We start from the raw sequence: 19,441 nt of genomic DNA, 5'->3' as shown, positions 1-19,441 counted from the left end.
TGGCACTTCCTCCCCAAGCTGGTGCCAGCCGTCCCCGTTCCCCGTTCAGAGCGGTAGTGCTGGGAGGTGGGTCACACCCACAAATAAGCCTTGAATTTTAGAGGTGTGGCTTATTTGCGGGTGCGGCTTATATTTGGGCCAATACGGTATTCCAAGGACACAAAACCATGAGTAAGGGCCTGAAACCTCTTAATAATTTGGAGATTGGGATGGCATATCACAATATTACCAAAACCATTCACTATTTTGCTATTTGTCATTTTAAGGAAGCTGCACAATGTGCAATTTTTCTGCACACCTATTTTATTAGTGAATCACCACATTGTAACAAAAACCATCACATGAATTTCATTAGTGAGGAGTCTATGTTAAAAGTTGTTAAGAGTTTCCAAGAAGTCAAATTGTTCAAAAGACAGTGAGCATAATTTAATTATAAAAACTACACCAGGAACTTCTAAAAGAAAAAACTTTAACAGGAAGTTGCTTTGGAAAGGTGGCTTGCTACCCAGAAACAAATTGCGGTTCCCCCTGAAGAAACAAATCTGAGGGCTATTTCTGTGGGCAAAAACATTTGCATTGTGTCAAAGCTTTGGAAATAATGCTTCAGTTTTCCAGTATAAGTTCTTTACATGTCGAGTCACTTCCTTGCCACTCCTCTAGTCCTCATTCTTTTTAGAGCTTAGATTTCCTGTGTCCTTATGAGGGAGACATAGGTTTGATCATTCCATAGTCCATGAACTTCACGAGGCATTCCCGAGCCACCTTTAGGACATGCTGCCTCTGGGGGTCATCAGCCTGCTTCCCAACAATGGTCAGGATTTCCAGCATCTCACTTTCCACTAGTTTCTTAGCCAGCTCTTGCTCTGCATGGATTAAATTGTAAACAATCACGAGCCCACGGTGCTGTACGTTCAGCTTGTCGTGGAGGCAGAGCCTCTGCAGAATCTCCAGCCACTGGGTTGTCTGCAGAAATAAGATTTGCTAGGTTACTTGCACATCTTTGAAATGTGTAACTACACAGAACTGTTCAAGGAGCTCCAAAAAGCCTCAAGGTTCTATTTTAGCCATCATAAAAACCAAGAGCCTGCTGGATCAGGCCAGTGGCCCATCTAGTCGAGCACCCTGTTCTCACAGTGGCCAACCAGAAGCCCTTGCTCCTCTTGCAGTTTCCAGCAACTGGCATTCTGAAGCATTCTGTTGCGACAGAGCCGAGCCATCGATAGCCCTCTCCTCCATGAATTTGTCCAGTCCTCTTTTAAAGCCATCCAAGTTGGTGGCCATCACTGCCTCCTGCAGGAGGGAGTTCCATAGTTTCTCCAATGCATGACAAACTACTTTATTTTATCTGTCCTGAATCTTCCCATAAGCAGCTTCATTGGTTGCACATGAGTTCTAGTGTTATAAGAGAAGGAGAGAAAAAATTCTCTATCCAATTTCTCCATGCCACGAATTGTTTTATAAACTTACTAGTTGGCTCTGCCACGTGTTGCGGTGGCTCAGTTTGTTAAATGGAGCCTCAGAGTCCCACTTCAGACTCTCCTCACCTTCAGAGTCCCCCTTTTTTGTGTTATGTTTACATAGGCACACCCCTGTGTCTCCCCCCACCCTGTTCTGTCCCCCTCATCCCCCGGTTCATCCCTGTGATTGGGCCCACCCTGTCCCAACCTATGACCTATTCGGCCCCTCCACTTGGCCTAGTCTGGAAAGTGGCCTAGTCTGCAAAGCCGAGGCGAGATACTGTGGAGAGGGCAGGTTTCATCCCTGTGTCTCCCCCCACCCTGTTCTGACCAATTACCTATCCCTGCCCCCTATTCGCCCCCCCCCAGGCAGACCCCTACCTCCACTTGGCCTAGTCTGGAAAGTGGCCTAGTCTGCTGTGGCCTATTAAGTCTGCTGGGCAATGTTGGGCCTTGTTGCTGCAAAAGGCCTGTTTTCAGTTGGTTGCTGTAGAATTTTGTGATGTCATCTGGTGGCGTGGCTTTGGAGGCAGCAGGGTGCGATCTGTCTTTCTATTGGATGCTGTTGGAGTCTTCAGACCTTCTGCTGGTGATTATAATTTGGGTGCCATGTTTTTTGTGTTTAATCATTATTTGAGGTGTGAAAGGTGTGCTTTTTTGGAAAAAATTTTTACGCCAGATCCCTCCCTGATGGGCATGGAACGTTGTGGCCAAATTTGTTGGAATTCAGTTCAGCGGTTACGGAGGAAGGGTGTTATATCCACGCACGCAGTGGGAACATTTATATACCGGTATATATAGGTACGGTATCATGTTACCTCTTACTCGCCTCTTCTCTAAATTACAAGGTACCCAGCTCTGCAAACTTTCCTCATACAAAGGCAACTTTAAACACACACTTAATGCTCCAGGGCAATGAGACCCTTACCACTTCAGTCAGCTTATGGCAGAGTTTCTTGTGGGCAGCCGTGAGCATCGCTAGGGCTCCTGCTGCGGCGTTCTGGACTTTGTCGTCGTCCTCGCCACACAGCAACACGAGCAGTTTGAGTCGGTCATTCCCATCTGCTATGAATCTGTCTTGAACCTGGTGCAGGGGGCAGAGGTGGGGGAAAGTGAGAGAGATCTGGATTAATTCATCCCCTAACCACAACAAAAAGGGACAGTGCGGGGGGACCTATAGCCTTGTGGGCCAAATTGGAACCCACGGCAGGTCAAATAGGACTGCAGGTTGCCCTCCGTTGAGTAACAAGGGCTATTTTACCTCTTTGTTCACCACGAGGTTGCACATGCATTCTGTGGCCGCCTGCCGAAGCTGATCGTGGTTTTCAAACATGTAGTTCTCAATGTCAGGCAGGGCTTTCTCTTTGATGATCTTTTGTCTGAAAGAAGTAACGTGTGCATGTGAAATTGCAGAGCACACACACTAGCATGCTACCGATAATTGCAAGATGTAGTAGAATTCTGCACCTCTTGAAATCCTGCAAGGCAACCTTGAGGCAGGGAGTCTGAGAGAAATTCGGTCTCCACTTTAGGAGCCACCTCCGAGGGGCCATGGGGGCTTCGGGCCCCGCAATAAACTATTTGAGGGGGCTGGGCCCCCACAAAGTTGATGGGCATTCCCATTCAAGTGGTGTGTGTGCAATGCGTCAAGTGATTAATTTTGCGGGGCAGGACTTACCTGGGCCCCCACAACATCTTATTCAAGTTAGCATCCCTGGTCTCCACCTAACAGGTAGGCCACTCTCAGGCCTAGTTGCGGTAGAATCCCATTGGCCTCTTTGTGACATTTGATTCCAGCTGACCTGCAACATCACTTCTGCCCATATGACTCCTCATACCTTCCAATATGAAGAGGCCCAACCAGAGCACCATTTTCCAGAGCCACACTCCCACACGAGTCATGTGACCTGCGCGAGATTGCAGCCCCCTGAAAGGCGCCGGGGGGGGGGCATAGCGCAAAAAAGTGTGTTTGGGACGCCATGCCCCCCAAAAGTGCAGCACGAGACTGCAACGGCCATTTTGGCTGCTGTTGTCTCGTGAGAAAAAATGGGATGTCCCGTTTTGTCTGGGGCAGTTGATGGGAATGCCTCCCACTGTCCCACAGGAGTGAGTTTCATAGTTTAACGATGCGCTGTGTGAATAAGTCCTTTCTTACATGAGAAAAATAGATCCCTATCTTGGCCCTATCTTTGTAGAGGAAGGATCAGGCTGTCTCCCAATAGCAGGAGGCCATGAATCCCCCCAGGGGAACAAAATGGCTGCTGTAACTCACCTGAGCTTGTCGCTCCTCCCTGAAAAGTTGGTGAGGCCCAGAAGAGCCTCGTAGTTCTGTAGCCCATCACGCTCGGTGTTCAGCAAACTGACCAGAGGACGCACGACTTCATACACCTTTGGGAGAGTCAGGCAAATGGATGTCACCCTGGGGCACCATGGAGCCCTGTGGCCATTCAGAACCTGCCACACCCAACAACAGAGCAGAGGCCTTTCTGAACAAAAGGCCGTCTGTACAAAGGGAAAATGTACAGTACTTGCTCTGCTCACTTCTGCCTCCAGCCCCCAACCACCACTGGCATTCGGCCCCTAGAAGGTTGTCCAGAAAGGGAATGCTGCTTTTGGGCTGATAAAAGTTCCCCCCTCCTTGTTTTAAACTAAGTAATAAATGTGCTCCTGGTGCTCTCCAGTTGCTGGACTCTGCTCTGTTCGCACAAACATAACAATGCTCTAAATATGCCATGGATCGACTCACCCTCTCCCCAGGGAACGCAATGTCTGGATTGGAGATGGCTGCGATCTTGGCCAGGGCATGTGACGCTTTGATTTTGCCAACTTCTGTGCCTTCCATAGCCAATGGAATCAGGGCCTAAGAACAACAAATTAGGTGATGACACCAGGTAAGCTCACAGTTGAATGTCCCTGTTGGGAGAGCGTTCTACCCTAAATTCTTATTTGCACATTATGCTAAAGAAAGAAAGAAAGAAAGAAAGAAAGAAAGAAAGAAAGAAAGAAAGAAAGAAAGAAAGAAACCCCTAACAACAACAACAACACCACCACCACACGCACACACATCCCCAGATTAATTGCACAAAGTATTCCTAAATAGGAGCATCTGAAATAGGAAGCTGAAAGAATTACCTTTCCACCCCCTTGAGCAACGATGGTACCACGGTCCTTGGCATCTTCACACAAAGCAAGAAAAACTCTGTTGGAAGAGAAACATACCCTTGGCATAAGTGTTCCCTGTTGTTGTTGATTATGTCACAAAAGCAATGGCCTGTCTCTGTGCTGGCAGGGGTTGATTGATTATCCGAAACATTATAGGGGATTCCTGGGTGGTGCCATTTTGGCCATATAACGAATGGCAACCCCCCACCCCAGACCCTTGCTATTAACAGGAACATCTTCGGCTTTCACCCTAAAGTACCGATTCAGTGTGTGAACATCTTTCAGGGCAGAAACAGACACAAGACTTTGTTCGATGCTTCTCTGGAATCTAGAGTCTGTGAGGGTACACTGTTCACCCTTGATATCTTGCACGGACATTTCAGGCTTTCCTAAAATGACTTTCCTGTTGCACCCTGCTATCGCCTGAGAATTCTGAAAAGGCGGAAGCGAGGCAGCTTACCTGGCTAGGAGCTCTTTGGTCTGATCGGTCAAAATGGCGCTGTCCGCTTTCACCATGCAGACCAGGGAGGAGGTGACTCCGGCAGCGACCAACCGTTTGACCCGCTTTGCGACAAAATCCTTCTTGTCCTGCGGGAGAGTAAGGAGTCATGGTGAAGCCCAACTTTAATCTTGGTCCCTGCCACCCTGTGGAGGAGTAGGGGTGGGTGGACCTGTCAATTTCTGGTGTGTATCGTGGTTAGCGTGTTGGACTAGGGCCTTGGGAGAACCAGGGTTCAAATCCTCACTCACACTGGGTGTGACCTTAAAGGCGAGTCTTCTCTTAGCCCAACCTATAGGTGAAATTCGGAAAATTAGAATATCGTCGAAAAGTGCATTTATTTCAGTAACGCAACTTAAAAGGTGAAACCAATATATGAGATAGATGCATGACATGGAAAGCAAGATATGTCAAGCCTTTATTTGTTGTAATTGTAATTATTTGTCTTTAGGCGGGTCAATTATAAATGGAATGGAATTAACGAAATGTAGTAGCAATGTTTATTTTTGTATTATTGTAACTATTTGTTTTATTACGGTGAAATTTCCAAAAGAAAGCATTTGTAAAAATTAAAATTAAAAATAATAAGTTGCATTACTGAAATAAATGCACTTTTCGACGATATTCTGATTTTCCGAGTTTGACCTGTACCTCACAGGGTTGTTGTGAGGATAAAATGGTGAGGAGGAAAACCACTTACACTTCCCTGAGTGCCTTGGTGGAAAAGGTGGTATATAAATGTAATAAATAAATATATTTCAGTTTTCCGTTTTCCCACTCTTCAGTTCCTTATATTTCTACAGCAGCTTGCGATGTTTTTTTTTAACAAGCCCTCATGAAAATTAATCAGGATTTTAATGCGAGTTTCTCCTGGATACACACATTTGTCTGCACTTTTGCCTAATATACATATCCATAATGCACACATTTATGCAAAGCTTTCCCCCTAATATAATGCTTTTCCAAACCAGGTTCAATATTTATTATTATAGCCAATGAACAGCATTCAAGAACCCAGGTAAAAAGCACAGGGAACACATTAGCCAGATGTTTATAATGGGGTAAAAAAGAATGAAATTACATACATTCATTTTGTATGTTATTTTCACTAATAGGTTTTTAATGTATTTGTTTTGGGGCTTTCAACTGTTTTAAATTATATGTTAACGGTCTTTTTGTACATAATACTTTGTTGGAGAACCGCAATGCAAAATGTGATGTGAATTGTGGAGCATGGCTTTGCTTCGGTTCTGGTACTATTTTGCAAAGTGCAAAATAGGTAGGTTTGGTTTTCAGTGCAAACTGAATAAAAATTCTCTCCCATTGCTAGGGCAGAGTTCTTTCCTGCTGGCTATTAACAGCATTTGGTGTTGCCAAGGATGACCGGCCAGCTACCTTTGGGTGTTCCTCGGGAACATGCTGCTTGGAAAACTTGGCCAATTGCACGAGTTCCGGGATAATTTCCTTGACATCGTAGCTGTTGGTGCAGTTCACCAAGACGGTGGCCACTGAGTACAAAATGGTCTTGTCGCTTGTCTGTAAAAGGCAAAATCAAAGTGTTGGTTTGTTTTTTAAAAAAAGAAGAAGATAAAATCAGGTCTTTAAAGTGAGAGAGACTTTGAAAGCAAGGGAGACCTTTGTCCAGTCCAAGGGTTGCATACATAAAAGATTGAGTTCGTACAAATGTGGAAAGGGCACCTATTAACAATGTCAGTTCTGCATATTGAAGTACAGTATTGTGATTATTTCTGTTTCCATTATGCTTATGATTTGTTCAGTTGAGCCACCTGGGACATTATTTTGTGAAAATAATGGTGAAAAACTACAGCAGTGGGCAACTAGGGCCGTAACGATCTGCATGTATGTGGCATTCAGCCTACCTTGGCTAATTCAAACATGGCCTGCATGGCTGGCTCATCCTCCACAAAGTCATCCTTCACGTCGGCATCCAGGGTCAAATAAGCAAGACCTTCTATAGCCCACTTCCTTGTGCGGGTGTCAATGGCAGGGTTGCACAGCCATCTGAAGGAATGAGGCAAGGAAGATGAGGCTCAGTAAGGCAAACGTTGGAGAAGATATTGGAGGAGAACAGATTTTAAGCTGATGTCTTTGGACTCTTTAAATATCTAGATTATTGATTATTTGCAAAACAGGATTATTATTGCTGTCATTTTCTCTCTCTCTCTCTCTCTCTCTCTCTCTCTCTCTCTCTCTCTCTCTCTCTCTCTCTCTCTCTCTCTCTCTCTTTCTCTCTTTCATCCCAGGGCAGCTTACAGCATTAAAATACAATATTAAAAACAATTTAAAACAACCTGCAATCATTAAAATAAGGTGGGTCCTAAAACCATACACCTCAGCACCAAAGGCATTCTCAGGAAGCTGTGAAATGAAGGTGCCAGACGCATCTCTGTGAGGAGGGAGTTCCATAGCTTAGGGGCCACCACAGAGAAGGCTCTCTCCCTGGCCAGCCCCTACAGGTCTCTGAGGGTGGAAGAACTACCAAGAGGGCCCACTTTGCTGATCTCAGCACCTGAGAGGGTCTGTAGGAAAGGATGTAGTCTTTCAGGCATGTGGGGCCTGAGTCATTTAGGGCTTTAAACACCAATACCATCGCAGCTGTTTCAAAACAGGGTTTACATCAGATTTAAATGGAACCCCAGCCAGTAATCTGGCAGCTGTATTTTGGACCGACTGAAGTTTCCGAATAATCTTCAAGGGCAGCCCCACGTGGAACGCATTGCAGTAATCCAATCTGGAAGTTACCAGAAGAGCATGGAAGATGTGATTCTGTTACAGAAATGCTAGGATATTACACACCACATGGACCTAAGAGTCTTGCTGGGATGTTTGAAGAATATGCTTCCAGAAAGCGCCTGGGAGGAGCTAGCAATTAGTCTGGCATTCAAACTTGAGAGACTGGAAGAGGCAGCATCTGTTGTGGAATCTGCTCTTCCAACTCCTCCACCCCTCGTCCCCAAGGTCGGTCTTCTGCCACTTACTTCCGGCACTGCCTGGCCAGCTTCTCTGTTGACCCTTCGGCAAACTGTCGCAGGCCATAGTCTGTGCCCCCGGCGGAGCCTAGCTTGCAAAGGCCCTGGGGAGAGAATCAAGGAGGTATCGGTGGGCTCAATATTGCACTGGAATAGCCACACCCACCCCCTTTTAAAAATGACACTCTGCTGTGGCATGTACTTCAAAAGGCAGGCCTCCACCTACAGCTCAAATCGCTTGGATTTAGGTTTTGTAGGCTTCCCAGCTGCAAGGTGTAGGGTTGGTACAGATCCTAAACACCTTCTCCCAAAAGGCACCTTGCCCATCATTATCTCTTCATTTTTAGTCAACATTCTGTACTGTAACTATTTTATAACAATTGACAACAACATTAGCACACCTTACTACAACTGAAATACAGAATTATAATCCTAAATAGGATGTTGTTGTTGTTGTTGTTGTACCGCCACCCTTCACCCAAAGATCACAGGGTGGTTTGCAACATAAACAGACAGAAATCATGTGGTCTAAATCACGTGGCACTAGGATAGTTCAGTCGGTAGAGCATTAGGATCTTAATCTTAGGATGGTGGGTTTGAGCCCCATGTTGGGCAAAAGGATTTCTGCATTACAGGAAATTAGACCAGATGACCCTCATGGTCCCTTCCAGATCTACAATTCTGCGATTCTAAGAAGGCCATATTAAAACATGTTGCCATTTGCTCTGTGACTGGTTTATGGGGACCTATAGTAAAGTGATCGTAAGAGCAGCCAGGGAGGGGCTGCACAATGGGGTGCATTAAGTCTTTCCTAGTCCCTTGGTTGAAACTGCGCCAGGGAAGGACCTGCATGATGCACTTCACCTCAGCATTGCTACAAGGGCAGCAACTGCCGTTCATTGGGGTTTTGTTGTCTGTCATTATAAGGAAGAACATTTAACCTTGCCCTAGGGAAAGCCTTCCTGCACTGAGGATAATCAACCATCTCACGAGTGGCATTCCATCTTCACAGGGGAGGCAAGGTTGCCCCAGTGACTGAGGGGAACAGGGTTCCCCACTGTTCCCCCCACCCCACCCCTGAGCCAGGAGAACTGACCACCAGAGCTCTGATCTTGATCTTCTCATTCTGGGTCTTCTTGTAGATTTCCTTCAGCAGGCTGATCCCGTTGGTGATGATGAAGGTGGCCCGGCTCAACTTGGTCGAAGCGTGGATCAGGGCTTCCACGGCCACCAGCTGATCGATCTCTCGCTCAGAGCCGCAGAGGGCCACCATCATCTCCATGACCCCTTTCATGCCCAGCAGTTTGTTCCCCAAATCAAAAGGCCCCTGCAGGACGCCAGACACTGTCTGGATGGCGTGCAGAGTCTTGTCCATGTCCTGGGGGTCAATTTTGCTCCTAGAAACATGGAAAAGCAGAGGAAGGAAGAGGAAGGCTTGGTGTCCCTACCTACCCATCAAAATGGCCCATTGGGGCTTGGGGAAACTTAGGATATCCACCCATGATTTAATTAATCCACCCATTTCACCAGTCCTATTTTTTCCTAGAAAAAGAGGTGCCAGAGCTCACCATGAACACCTCCCTTGTTCTCTTAGAATGGCAAGGGCACCCACCTGCCTGAGAGGGGCTGGAGCTGAGCTCCAGTGCGTTCTGGCTGGGAAAAAAAGTCCTGCATCTCACCCTGGTGGAGGGAGACTGTATAAAATGACACATGGCGTGGAGAAAGTGGAAAGAGAAAAATTATTCTCCCTCTCTTAATGGTAGACCTCATGGTCATCCAATGAAGCTGAATTCTGGGGTTTTGGGGACAGGTAAAATGAATGACTTCTCCACGCGGTGCATAGTTAAACTATGGAACTCCCTGCCACAGGAGGCAGGGATGGCCACCAACCTGGGTGGCTTTAAAAGGGGATTGGGTAAATTTGTGGAGGAGAGGGCTATCAATGGCTATTAGCCACAATGGCTATGCTTTGCCTCCACAGTTGGAGGCAGCAATGCTTCTGAATAGTGGTTGCTGGAGACTACAGGAGAGAAGAGCGCTCTTGTGCTCAGGTCCTGGCTACTCTGAGAACAAGATGCTGGACTAGATGGGCCATTGGCCTGATCCAGCAGGCTCTTCTTATGTTCTTATATTCTTCCTGTGACCAGGTGGACCTGTGTGGGTGCTCACTGTGGCTGGTCAACTTCAAGCCTCCCTCCTCCCCAGTTGAATTGCCCTCCCTTCTTGGAGTTCTCTTTCAAGAAGGCTTGAAATGGGCAGCTCTTCAAATGCCTACAGGTAGAGAGGACTTTCACTGTCCTCTGTAAAGCAGGACACACAGCCCCCTTACTCACTGGATGTACTCTTCGCAGAGCACCCTGAAGTTATCCCTCTCTGGGTCGCACCGCAAATCGTCATACAGCTTGTTCAGGAGCACCGAAGCTGTCAGCTGGGTGTTCTCCGTCAAAGGGAGGCAGTTTGGCATGTCAGGGATCTGGCCAGCAACTTTCAGGATCTTCTTGAGACCTGGGAGCAAAGCAGGGGGAAGGGAGCGAACACCGGGTCAGTTTACACTCAAATGCAGAGATGCAACCTTGGACGGGGCTCAGCGATTGAGCACGTGCTCCGCATACAGAAGGCCCTACGTTCAAACCCTAATACTGTAACATCTCCAAGTAGAGCTGAGAATTCCCCAGCCTGAACCCCCGAGGAGCCTCTGCCAGCCTGTGTAGACAACACAATAAATCATCAAACACTAAAAACTTCCCGATACAGGGCTGCCTTCAGATGTCTTCTAAAAGTCAAAGAGTTGTTTATTTCCTTGACATCTGGTTGGAGGTCATTCCACAGCGTGGGCGCCACTACCAAGAAGGCCCTCTGCCTGGTCCCCTGTAACCTCACTTCTCGCAGTGAGGGAACGGCCAGAAGGCCCTCGGAGCTGGACCTCAGTGTCTGGGCTGAACGATGGGGGTGGAGACACCCCTTCAGGTATACTGGGCCGAGGCCTCCTTTCTTCCAAGAAGATCAAGGTGGTGCCTGGGGCTCTCCTTCTTCCCATTGAATGCCCACAACAACTCTGTGGGATAGTGAGTTTGAGAGACAGTGAGTGACCAGCCCTAGGTCCCCCCAGGGAGCTTCCTGGCTGAGTTGGCATTCAAACCCTGGTCTCCCAGGTCATAATCCAACACTCTAACTATTGTGCCACACTGGCTCTCTCTACTATAGCTGTCAAGTTCTCCCTTCTTTTAAGGGAAATTCCTTTATGCTGAATAGGCTTCCTCGCGAGAAAAGGGAAAACTTGACAGCTATGTTCTCTGCCTGTTGTCAGATCTTGGACCATGAGGAAAAGAGGATATTGGCACTGGGCTTACCGTTGTCAATGACAAACAGGGTCCTGCTGTTGTCATGAATTCTCAGGTCCTTCCTCGGTATGTTCTTATTGAGCAAATTGAGAGCACGGTCTCGGCCTTGTCCAGACACCTTTTTATTGGGGAGCATGTCCAGAAGGCGCATTGTGACTGCCTTCAGGTCCTTCTTTGGGTCTGTGCAGAAAAGAAAAGAAAAGAAAAGAAAAGAAAGAAAGTTGGGCAAAACACGGTCATTTCTGGAAAATGATTGGTGTAGCTGTTAGTATCCATCCATTTCTGAACAGGGACAGCCTGGCCACTGTAGTTCATGTGTTGGTAACCTCAAGGCTGTAAACCTCTTTGATTATTTTAATGACATAAATATTTTTGTAAATAAATAATATGCACAGGGACTAACTTTCATTCGTATCAGCCTTCAACTACCTGATGCCCTCCAGATGGATATAGAACTCGAACTCGGAGCAAGTTTCCGCCAAAATCTTCAACGCTCAGATCAACACTTATCAATGCACCTTTTAGCAGAGTTGCCAATAATTACCCAGCACCAAGGCATCCTCTTTTCCATGCTCTTCCTTCTTGCCTTCCCCGGCTAGCGAGTCAATGATGGCCTGCAGGAGGTTGGAGACAGCCAGCGAGATCTCTTCATGGTTGCTGGACATCCACAGGCAGATATTGTCAATTCCCAGCATGTGAAGGATGGCTGTTGCCTGTCCAGCGAACGAGAGATTGATTTTTGTCTGATTTACCTGCCCATGTTTTCTCATGCTGATGCAGAGTAAAAACTATGAAACGCGTTCCTGCAGGAGGCAGTAGGAGCCACTAACTTGGGTGGCTTAAAAAGAGGACTGGACAAATTCATAGGAACACGGGGCCTCAGGACGATGCCTTACATCAAGGCAGACCGTTGGTCCATCCTGTGGGAGGGTGTGGAAAGGTAAAGGTAAAGGACTCCTGGACGGTTAAGTCCAGTCAAAGGCGACTATGGGGTTGCGGCGCTCATCTCGCTTTTAGGCCGAGGGAACCGGTGTTTGTCCATAGACAGCTTTCCAGGTCATGTGGCCAGCATGCCTTGCTTCCAAGGCAACGGAACACCGTGACAGAAACCCGCGCGTACGGAAATGCCATTTACCGTCTCACAACAGCTGTACCTATTTATCTACAGTGGTACCTCGGTTTAAGTACACATTTGGTTCCGGAAGTCTGTACTTAACCTGAAGCGTACATAACCTGAAGCGAACTTTCCCATTGAAAGTAATGGAAAGTGAATTACTCCGTTCCAGAAAGTCTGTGGAGTACTCAACCTGAAGCATACTTAACCTGAAGTATGAGTGTAATTGGTTCTGGAAGTCCGTACTTAACCTGAAGCGTATTTAACCTGAAGCGAACTTTCCCATTGAAAGTAATGGAAAGTGGATTGATCCGTTCCAGACGGCTCCACGGTGTACTTAAACTGAAAGTATTCAAACCGATGTGTACTTAAACCGAGGTATGACTGTACTTGCACTTTGACGTGCTTTCAAATTACTAGGTTGGCAGGAGCTGGGACAGAGCAACGGGAGCTCACCCACGGAGATTCGAACCATCAACCTTCTGATTGGAAAGTCCAAGAGGCTCATTGGTTTAGACCACAGCGCCACCCGTGTCCCTTGGGAGGGTGTGGAAGGAGAAGGCCTTCCCTGTGGCTGCTCCCAGATTGTGGAGCTCTCTTCCATGGGAGGCTTGCCTGGTAGTTTTCTTTCAGCTGTTAGTATTCGTCCTTTTAAAAGTTTTTTAGTGTTCTCGCTGCCGTTTTAACATGGTTACTTATTTAATTTCTTAAAACTACACACACACACACACACACACACACACACGTATAGTGTACTTTAGTTGCATCTGTCTTAATTTATGCCTGTGCTGAGAGAAAGGTATGATACAAAGAACATAAAGTAAAGTTAGGATTTGGTCAACAGTGGGTCTGGGACCAGGGGGGGGGAGGGTGTGGAGCAGAGGGTGATGTGTGAACCAGGCAACCTCAGAGAACACTTACCCTTGCCTTATGATCTGTGCACATCCCTGAAAGGGTCCTTATCGCTGCAAGGACTAGCTCTGGGTTTTTTGTGTCTATCAGCCTCAGTAGCAGGTTCAGGCCATTGTTCTGGAATATCCTCTCTGCGCCCGCTTCCTCCCGGCCGAGGACAATGAGATTGTTTGCAGCCTGGTTTTTTAAAAGAAATGGCAATTGACATAACCGAATGGCTATACAAACTCCAATATATATATATTTGTTTAGGCAAGCCTACCCAGATATTTAAATAATAATAATAATAATAATAATAATAATAATAATAATTTATTATTTATACCCCGCCCATCTGGCTGGGTTTCCCCGGGCGCTCTGGGCGGCTTTCAACAGAAGTATTAAAATACAACAATTTATTAAACATTAAAAGCTTCCCTAAACAGGGCTGCCTTCAGATGTCCACTAAAAGTCTGTTACAGTGGTACCTCGCAAGACGAATGCCTCGCGCAACGAAAAACTAGCTAGGTGAAAGCGTCTTGCGATGTTTTTGGTGACTCGCAAGATGAAGTTTTCAATGGCCGTGCTTTGCAAGACAAAGTTTTTCGGCGGGTTTTTTTTTTTTGCCGCAGCAACCCACGCTTCGCAAGACGAAATTATTGCTAGACGAAGCGACTCATGGCATGAATTAATTTCGTCTTGCGAGGCACCACTGTAATTGTTTTTCTCTTTGACATCTGGTGGGAGGCTTTAATCTGCTTTTAGTTTATCGTTAATTTAACTCTTTGAAGTTCTTAAATTATTGTTACTAATTCTTCCTATTGATAGTTTTGTTTTATCTTTATAAAAACTGCTTTGAGGGCGCCTTTTTTTTTTTTGCAATGAAGCAGTGTATACATTTTTTGAAATAAATAATAGGTTTGACCACTGTTTCTGCATATGTATCACACTGATTTAAGCATGAAAGCCTTTGGGAAGAATCATCTTCTGAGTTCTTGTTCTTCAATAACTGGAAGCCAGGACATAAATCTTACTTATTATAAACAAATAACCCCCAAGTATATAAAGAAATACAGTATCTGTAATAATTAAACCACCTGTTTAGGCTTCCCCACAACTGTCATTACTCTGTATGCGGAAGGACTACATGAAAGTTTGTTGTTCTAAAGAGCTTTTGAGATGGATGTTAGCTGCAGCCAGGACTTCAATAACCCAGCAATGGAGAACTGCATTTGGCTGTGTGTTATAGGTATTTATGGACTTTGGCTATTGCAAGGGGGCGGGGCAGGGAAGTCACACATAAGCTGCATGTTTCCAGGGTGGTGGAGGATCTGGAATACTGGTGGGAATTTTATTTCCTTTGCTTTAGACATAGATGCTCAACATTCATCATTCATGCCCGCTCAGGAAATATGGATGTATTGCTTTTTATATTGGCATGTCACCATTTCTTTCTCTTGTTGTCTACTGTTTGTTTGGTTTTTATATGGTGTGATGCAATACTCTGCTGCCACACTTTTGGGTTGTTAATAAATCAATCCTCACCTTCTCTCGCTTCTCTTTCTCACTCTTCTCATCTAGCAGGATCTCAAACATTTGCTGGACCCTGGCATCGGTAGAGAACTGGACACGCAGCTGCACCAGGTCAGTTGGGAAACAAGATATGAGTTAGACAAGTAGTGGGCAACCTCAGGCCCAAGGGTGAAATGTGGCCCTCTGGCCCTCGGGACTCCCCACCCTCCCAAACCATACCCACACCCCCACTGTCACAGGCCACATTCACACCATTCATTGAAAGCACTATGATACCACTTGGGGGAGTCATGGCTTCTCCCCCAAAGTATCCTGGAAACTGTAGTATGTTAAGGGTGCTGTGAGTTGCTAGGAAACATCCCAAGTCCCCTTCCCAATGCTATAGTTCCCAGGGAAGTTAGCAATCTATCCCTCTTTACAGGGAAGTCTGAAAATTGTAGCTGTGGGAGAGGACACTTCAGCACCCACAAAATATGGCAGATCAGGAATTCAGGACCATGGAGAGCTCTAAGTGAGCAACTTGATTCAGCAGAACTGAACTGAAGCCCCATCTGAACTATATAGTTAATGTGGCATCACATGGCTTCCCCCAAAGCAACCTGGAAAACGTAATTCATTAAGGGTGCTGAGAGCTGTTAACAGACTGCCTGTTCCCCTCCCAGAGCTCCAGTTCCCAGAGTTACCCATGAAACGGGATTGACTGTTAAAGCACTCTGGGAGTTGTAGCTCTGGGAGAGGAATAACAACTCTCTAGCACCCCTTAACAAACTACAGCTCCCAGAATTCTTTGGGGGGGAAGCCATGACTGTGTGAAGTGCTGTTATGGTGCTTTATATGTATGGTGTGAATGTGGCCACAGTTTTCACTGATGAGCAGCATCAGAAACTCCAAGTAGAAACAAAAAATGATGCTGTTCTCTTCCTGTATCTGCACAAGATTGCAAATGACACTCCAGAGGCCCAGGAAATAAGAAATGCCATCATTATGACTTTTTCTTCTTCTTAAAAAAGTTAGCTGCCATCCATATAGTGGCATTCTTGGAATATTTGACAGTAGCTGACCATGGTAAAAAAAAAACAGGAAGTTGGGTGACAGTCTCTGACCAGTCAATTGACCAGTGTGCCAACCTTACTCTGTGCTTACCTTCTCCTGGATAGAGGCTCCTAGACGCCGGAGGGTCTCTTGGAAGTTTTTATTCCGGGGCTCAATAGTGGCACACCTCTGGATATCTTTGAAGGCGTGATCCAGCTTGCCAAGCTTCTCCAGAGCTTGGCTACGTCGGTATAAGGCTTTAATATCAGAAGCATTGATGTCGATAGCTAGTGGGGAATTAGCAAATGACAACTGTCACCTTGCAGCAGCTATTCCATCTGGCTGGAGCATTTGGCCCACTCCATGTGGCTCTGCTGAAGTTTGCTTGTTTTTTCTCTTTCCTCCCATCCCCTTTTCCTTTTATGCCATGTCATTCAGATTGCAAGTATGCGAACAGGGACTGTCCCATCTGTGTACTTTTTAAAAAAGGTTTGGGTTTGTGGAGGTTAATCTGAAATGACAGAGCTATTGTTTGACCTACCTCTGGATGCGTCTGACGCCACCTGCGCATAGTTCTCCTAAGAATTTGGGAAGAAAAATGGCTGGAATCAGTGACTGAGACGGCTGGCTTTGATCTCAGCCGAATTCTCTTCCCCACCCCCTGCCGCAACACCTTTTGAAGGTTGACTATTGCACAAGCAAGTCAACTTGTTCAACTTTCAGTATCTACAACTCATTCATGACTTCATAAAATGACTTCTCATTGACACCTGAAGTTCATCAATAGTTGGACTACTGCACTGATGCATAACACTATCTCTATTTATTCTTTTGTATTATATTTGAATGCCTGTCCTAATTGATTCCCATTTTACGGGGAATTTCCTCATCAAGAACCCTAGTATTGTAGAGTGGGATGGGACCACAAGGTCATCCAGTCCAGCCCCCCCACAATGCAGGAATCTTTTGCCCAATGTGGGGCTTGAACCCACAACCCTGAGATTAAGAGTCTCATTCTCTACCCGTTGAGCTACCCAACATCTAATCTCATTGGCTTTACCTTTTTCAGGAAACAAGCTGCCCGGTTTCGGAACAACACCGCCTGAAGCGATTTGTCTTTGGCGACCTTGAGGGCTTTGGTGTAGCTTTTGATAGCATTCTCATAATCATTGTCTTGGAAATACTTATTTCCCTCCTCCTTCAGCTGTGAAGCGTCATCCATCTAGGAAAAGAAACCAACACTATCTGTCTAGGACAGGGATGTAGTAGGACTGGATAGGCCCTCGAGACCTCTCTGCTTGGCCCTCTCCATCAACAGGAGGGCTGCATTCCTTTCTGGGCAAACTCATGGGTGGGCAGAGCCAGAGGGAAAAGTGGGAGGAGCAACAGGTGGGAATATAACCTTTGAGCAGTAGGCTAACACCCCCCCCCCCCGCTCCTGAGCCTCTATCTATGCAGAGGTAAGAAAGGGAGAAAAACAGTTCGATATCCACTTTCTCCATGCCATTCATAATTTTGTAATCTACCATGTCACTTCTTTCTCAGCTTTTCTCTAAACTAAAACACCCCAAACGCTGCAGCCTTTCCTCACAGGAAAGTCATTCCATTCCCTTGACCATTTGGGTCATCCTCCACTTTCTCCCCACACTGCATAATTTTGTCTATTTCCGTTGAGCCCCTTCTTCCTTGCCTTTCCCCGCTAAGCTGAGGCATGGCATGTGGATGATGTACTTCACTCAGTCACAGTTATGATGATTACAGGTATGGTTTTTTAAATTTTTCTTTTGCTTGATCATTCTTTTGCTTGATTTTTAATATTTCTTTTGCTTGGCTTTTTACATCTACAGTCTCAAAAGCTAATCAATTAATTAAACAACCAATCAATATACTGTATACATGTACATGTGTTTGTGTGTGTTTGTGTGTATGTGTGGGCTTTAAGTTTCCGAAAGCTGTTGCCACGAAAATTTGCTTGCTCCTTTTTCAGGTGGCTCCGAAATTCTTCCATCGTCTACCCCACAGCAGACTCTCCCGTAAGCAGCTATATTTGGCCAGCCACAATATGCCTCTGGGATATGTCACTATCGCTTGACACAATCTCACATTCCATCTCCAACACAAGCAAAACCCATGGTTGATTTTCAACACAACCACCAGCTTCAATCTGCTATTTGATTTCAGTTCCTACCCGCTCACTACCCAGATTTCCATACCTTCTGCAGTTTCCAAACTCTGAGATTATTCACCAATATCTGCTGTTTTCCCTTCAATCAATGAACCGCGAGCACTCCTCTCTTTGTGTAAGTGGACTGATATGCCTGCCTGGGCTTCGGATAGATAGGTATATATATATAGCTCAATGAAATGGTCACAGATCCAGGACTGTAGCACTGTGCGAAAGACCTCAGGGGTGAAGGTCTAACTTCCTGAAACAATGCTTGGCTTTAAACTGAGCGCAATGGATGGGTCTGAACAATTTGCTGAAATGTGTGTCCAAAATGTGCACCAATCTTGGGCAAGACTGAAGGAGGGCCTATTTAATAGAGAGAGAGAAATGCAAATAGCCCCCCAGGATTCTCCCCACCCCACCCCCTGAAATGTACTCTGCTCCTTCCCATTCTATTTAAGGAAGTGTCAGACATTTGAAACTCTGGGACAAATGGCTTTTACTCCAGAGTCCTAGAAGAGTTTCAGGAGCAGCTGCAACTTGCTGGATGCCTCCAGTACCTTCGAGAACTGCCCCCACCCCACCGCCGGCAGAGATTACATTCAGAAATTACGTTCCTTCTCCAAGGGTTTGGAGAAATCCCAAACAATGGAAACAGCTAGAGGCGAAAACTCCAGATACACTGGCCAAAAAGCAAAAAGTATTGACTGGGCTGATTAATTGTAAACCGGACATTCTTTATGGATTCTTTACATACAGCCATATAACTGTGTTTTAAAACATCATGATCAAATTTTGATTGTTTCATATGTTTAGTGTAGTTTTTTAAAAAAGCAAATGAAATTTGGAGAAGCAAATAAACTGGACATCCTTTATGGATTCTGTACATGCAGCCATATAATTGTGTTTTAAAACATTATGATCAGATTTTGATTTCTTAATATGTTTCGTGTTTTGTTTTGTTTTTAAGCAAATGAAATTTGGAGAACCAAATAAATTCCTGCAGAATGACAGAATTGATTGGCGGCTGGCTGGCTGGCTGGCTGGCTGAGCTACAAGGATTTCAGAGTTAATGCTGAAAACTGAAACTGTTGGATGTTTGAAACTCTGCAGCAGTCTTCCCCAATCTAGGTGCCCTCTAGCTGTTTTGTACTACCACTCCCATCATGGCTGAGGCTGAGGGGAGTTGTATAGTTCAAAACAGCTGGAGGCGACTCTAAGGTCATGTGCTAATTATGTTTTCCTGCTTCTCTTA

General features: G+C 45.8%; 1 protein-coding gene across 1 annotated transcript; it reads right to left on the bottom strand.

The window, feature by feature from the left end:
- Nucleotides 1-265: 265 nt before the first annotated feature.
- Nucleotides 266-18,354, bottom strand: UNC45B (unc-45 myosin chaperone B). Its single transcript, XM_035138861.3, has 20 exons — nt 18,233-18,354; nt 17,080-17,241; nt 16,561-16,597; nt 16,131-16,306; nt 15,000-15,089; nt 13,485-13,652; nt 11,994-12,162; nt 11,459-11,629; nt 10,442-10,613; nt 9,205-9,505; nt 8,118-8,212; nt 6,999-7,140; nt 6,514-6,654; nt 5,080-5,207; nt 4,590-4,656; nt 4,204-4,317; nt 3,730-3,845; nt 2,719-2,836; nt 2,386-2,541; nt 266-963 (listed from the first exon to the last, which is right to left on the bottom strand). The coding sequence occupies exons 2-20, from the start codon at nt 17,239-17,241 to the stop codon at nt 697-699; spliced, it is 2,790 nt and encodes a 929-aa protein (XP_034994752.3). The 5' UTR covers nt 18,233-18,354; the 3' UTR covers nt 266-696.
- Nucleotides 18,355-19,441: the final 1,087 nt, after the last annotated feature.

This window comes from Zootoca vivipara, chromosome 14, assembly GCF_965207765.1.
Source record: "Zootoca vivipara chromosome 14, rZooViv2.hap1.1, whole genome shotgun sequence".
NCBI lineage: Eukaryota > Metazoa > Chordata > Lepidosauria > Squamata > Lacertidae > Zootoca > Zootoca vivipara.
Note: the sequence above shows the minus strand (reverse complement) of the source record. Positions and strands in the feature narration are given on the sequence as shown.

What these genes read in the sequence shown, in the direction of transcription:
- UNC45B (XM_035138861.3), bottom strand. Translation starts at nt 17,241, where the DNA reads ATGGATGACGCTTCACAGCTGAAGGAGGAGGGAAATAAGTATTTCCAA. An exon ending in CCTGTTTGTCATTGACAACG is followed by an intron (nt 10,614 to 11,458) that starts GTAAGCCCAGTG and finishes CTTTGCTCCCAG; the next exon opens with GTCTCAAGAAGATCCTGAAA. An exon ending in GGGAGGAGCGACAAGCTCAG is followed by an intron (nt 2,837 to 3,729) that starts GTGAGTTACAGC and finishes TACTTCTTTCAG; the next exon opens with ACAAAAGATCATCAAAGAGA.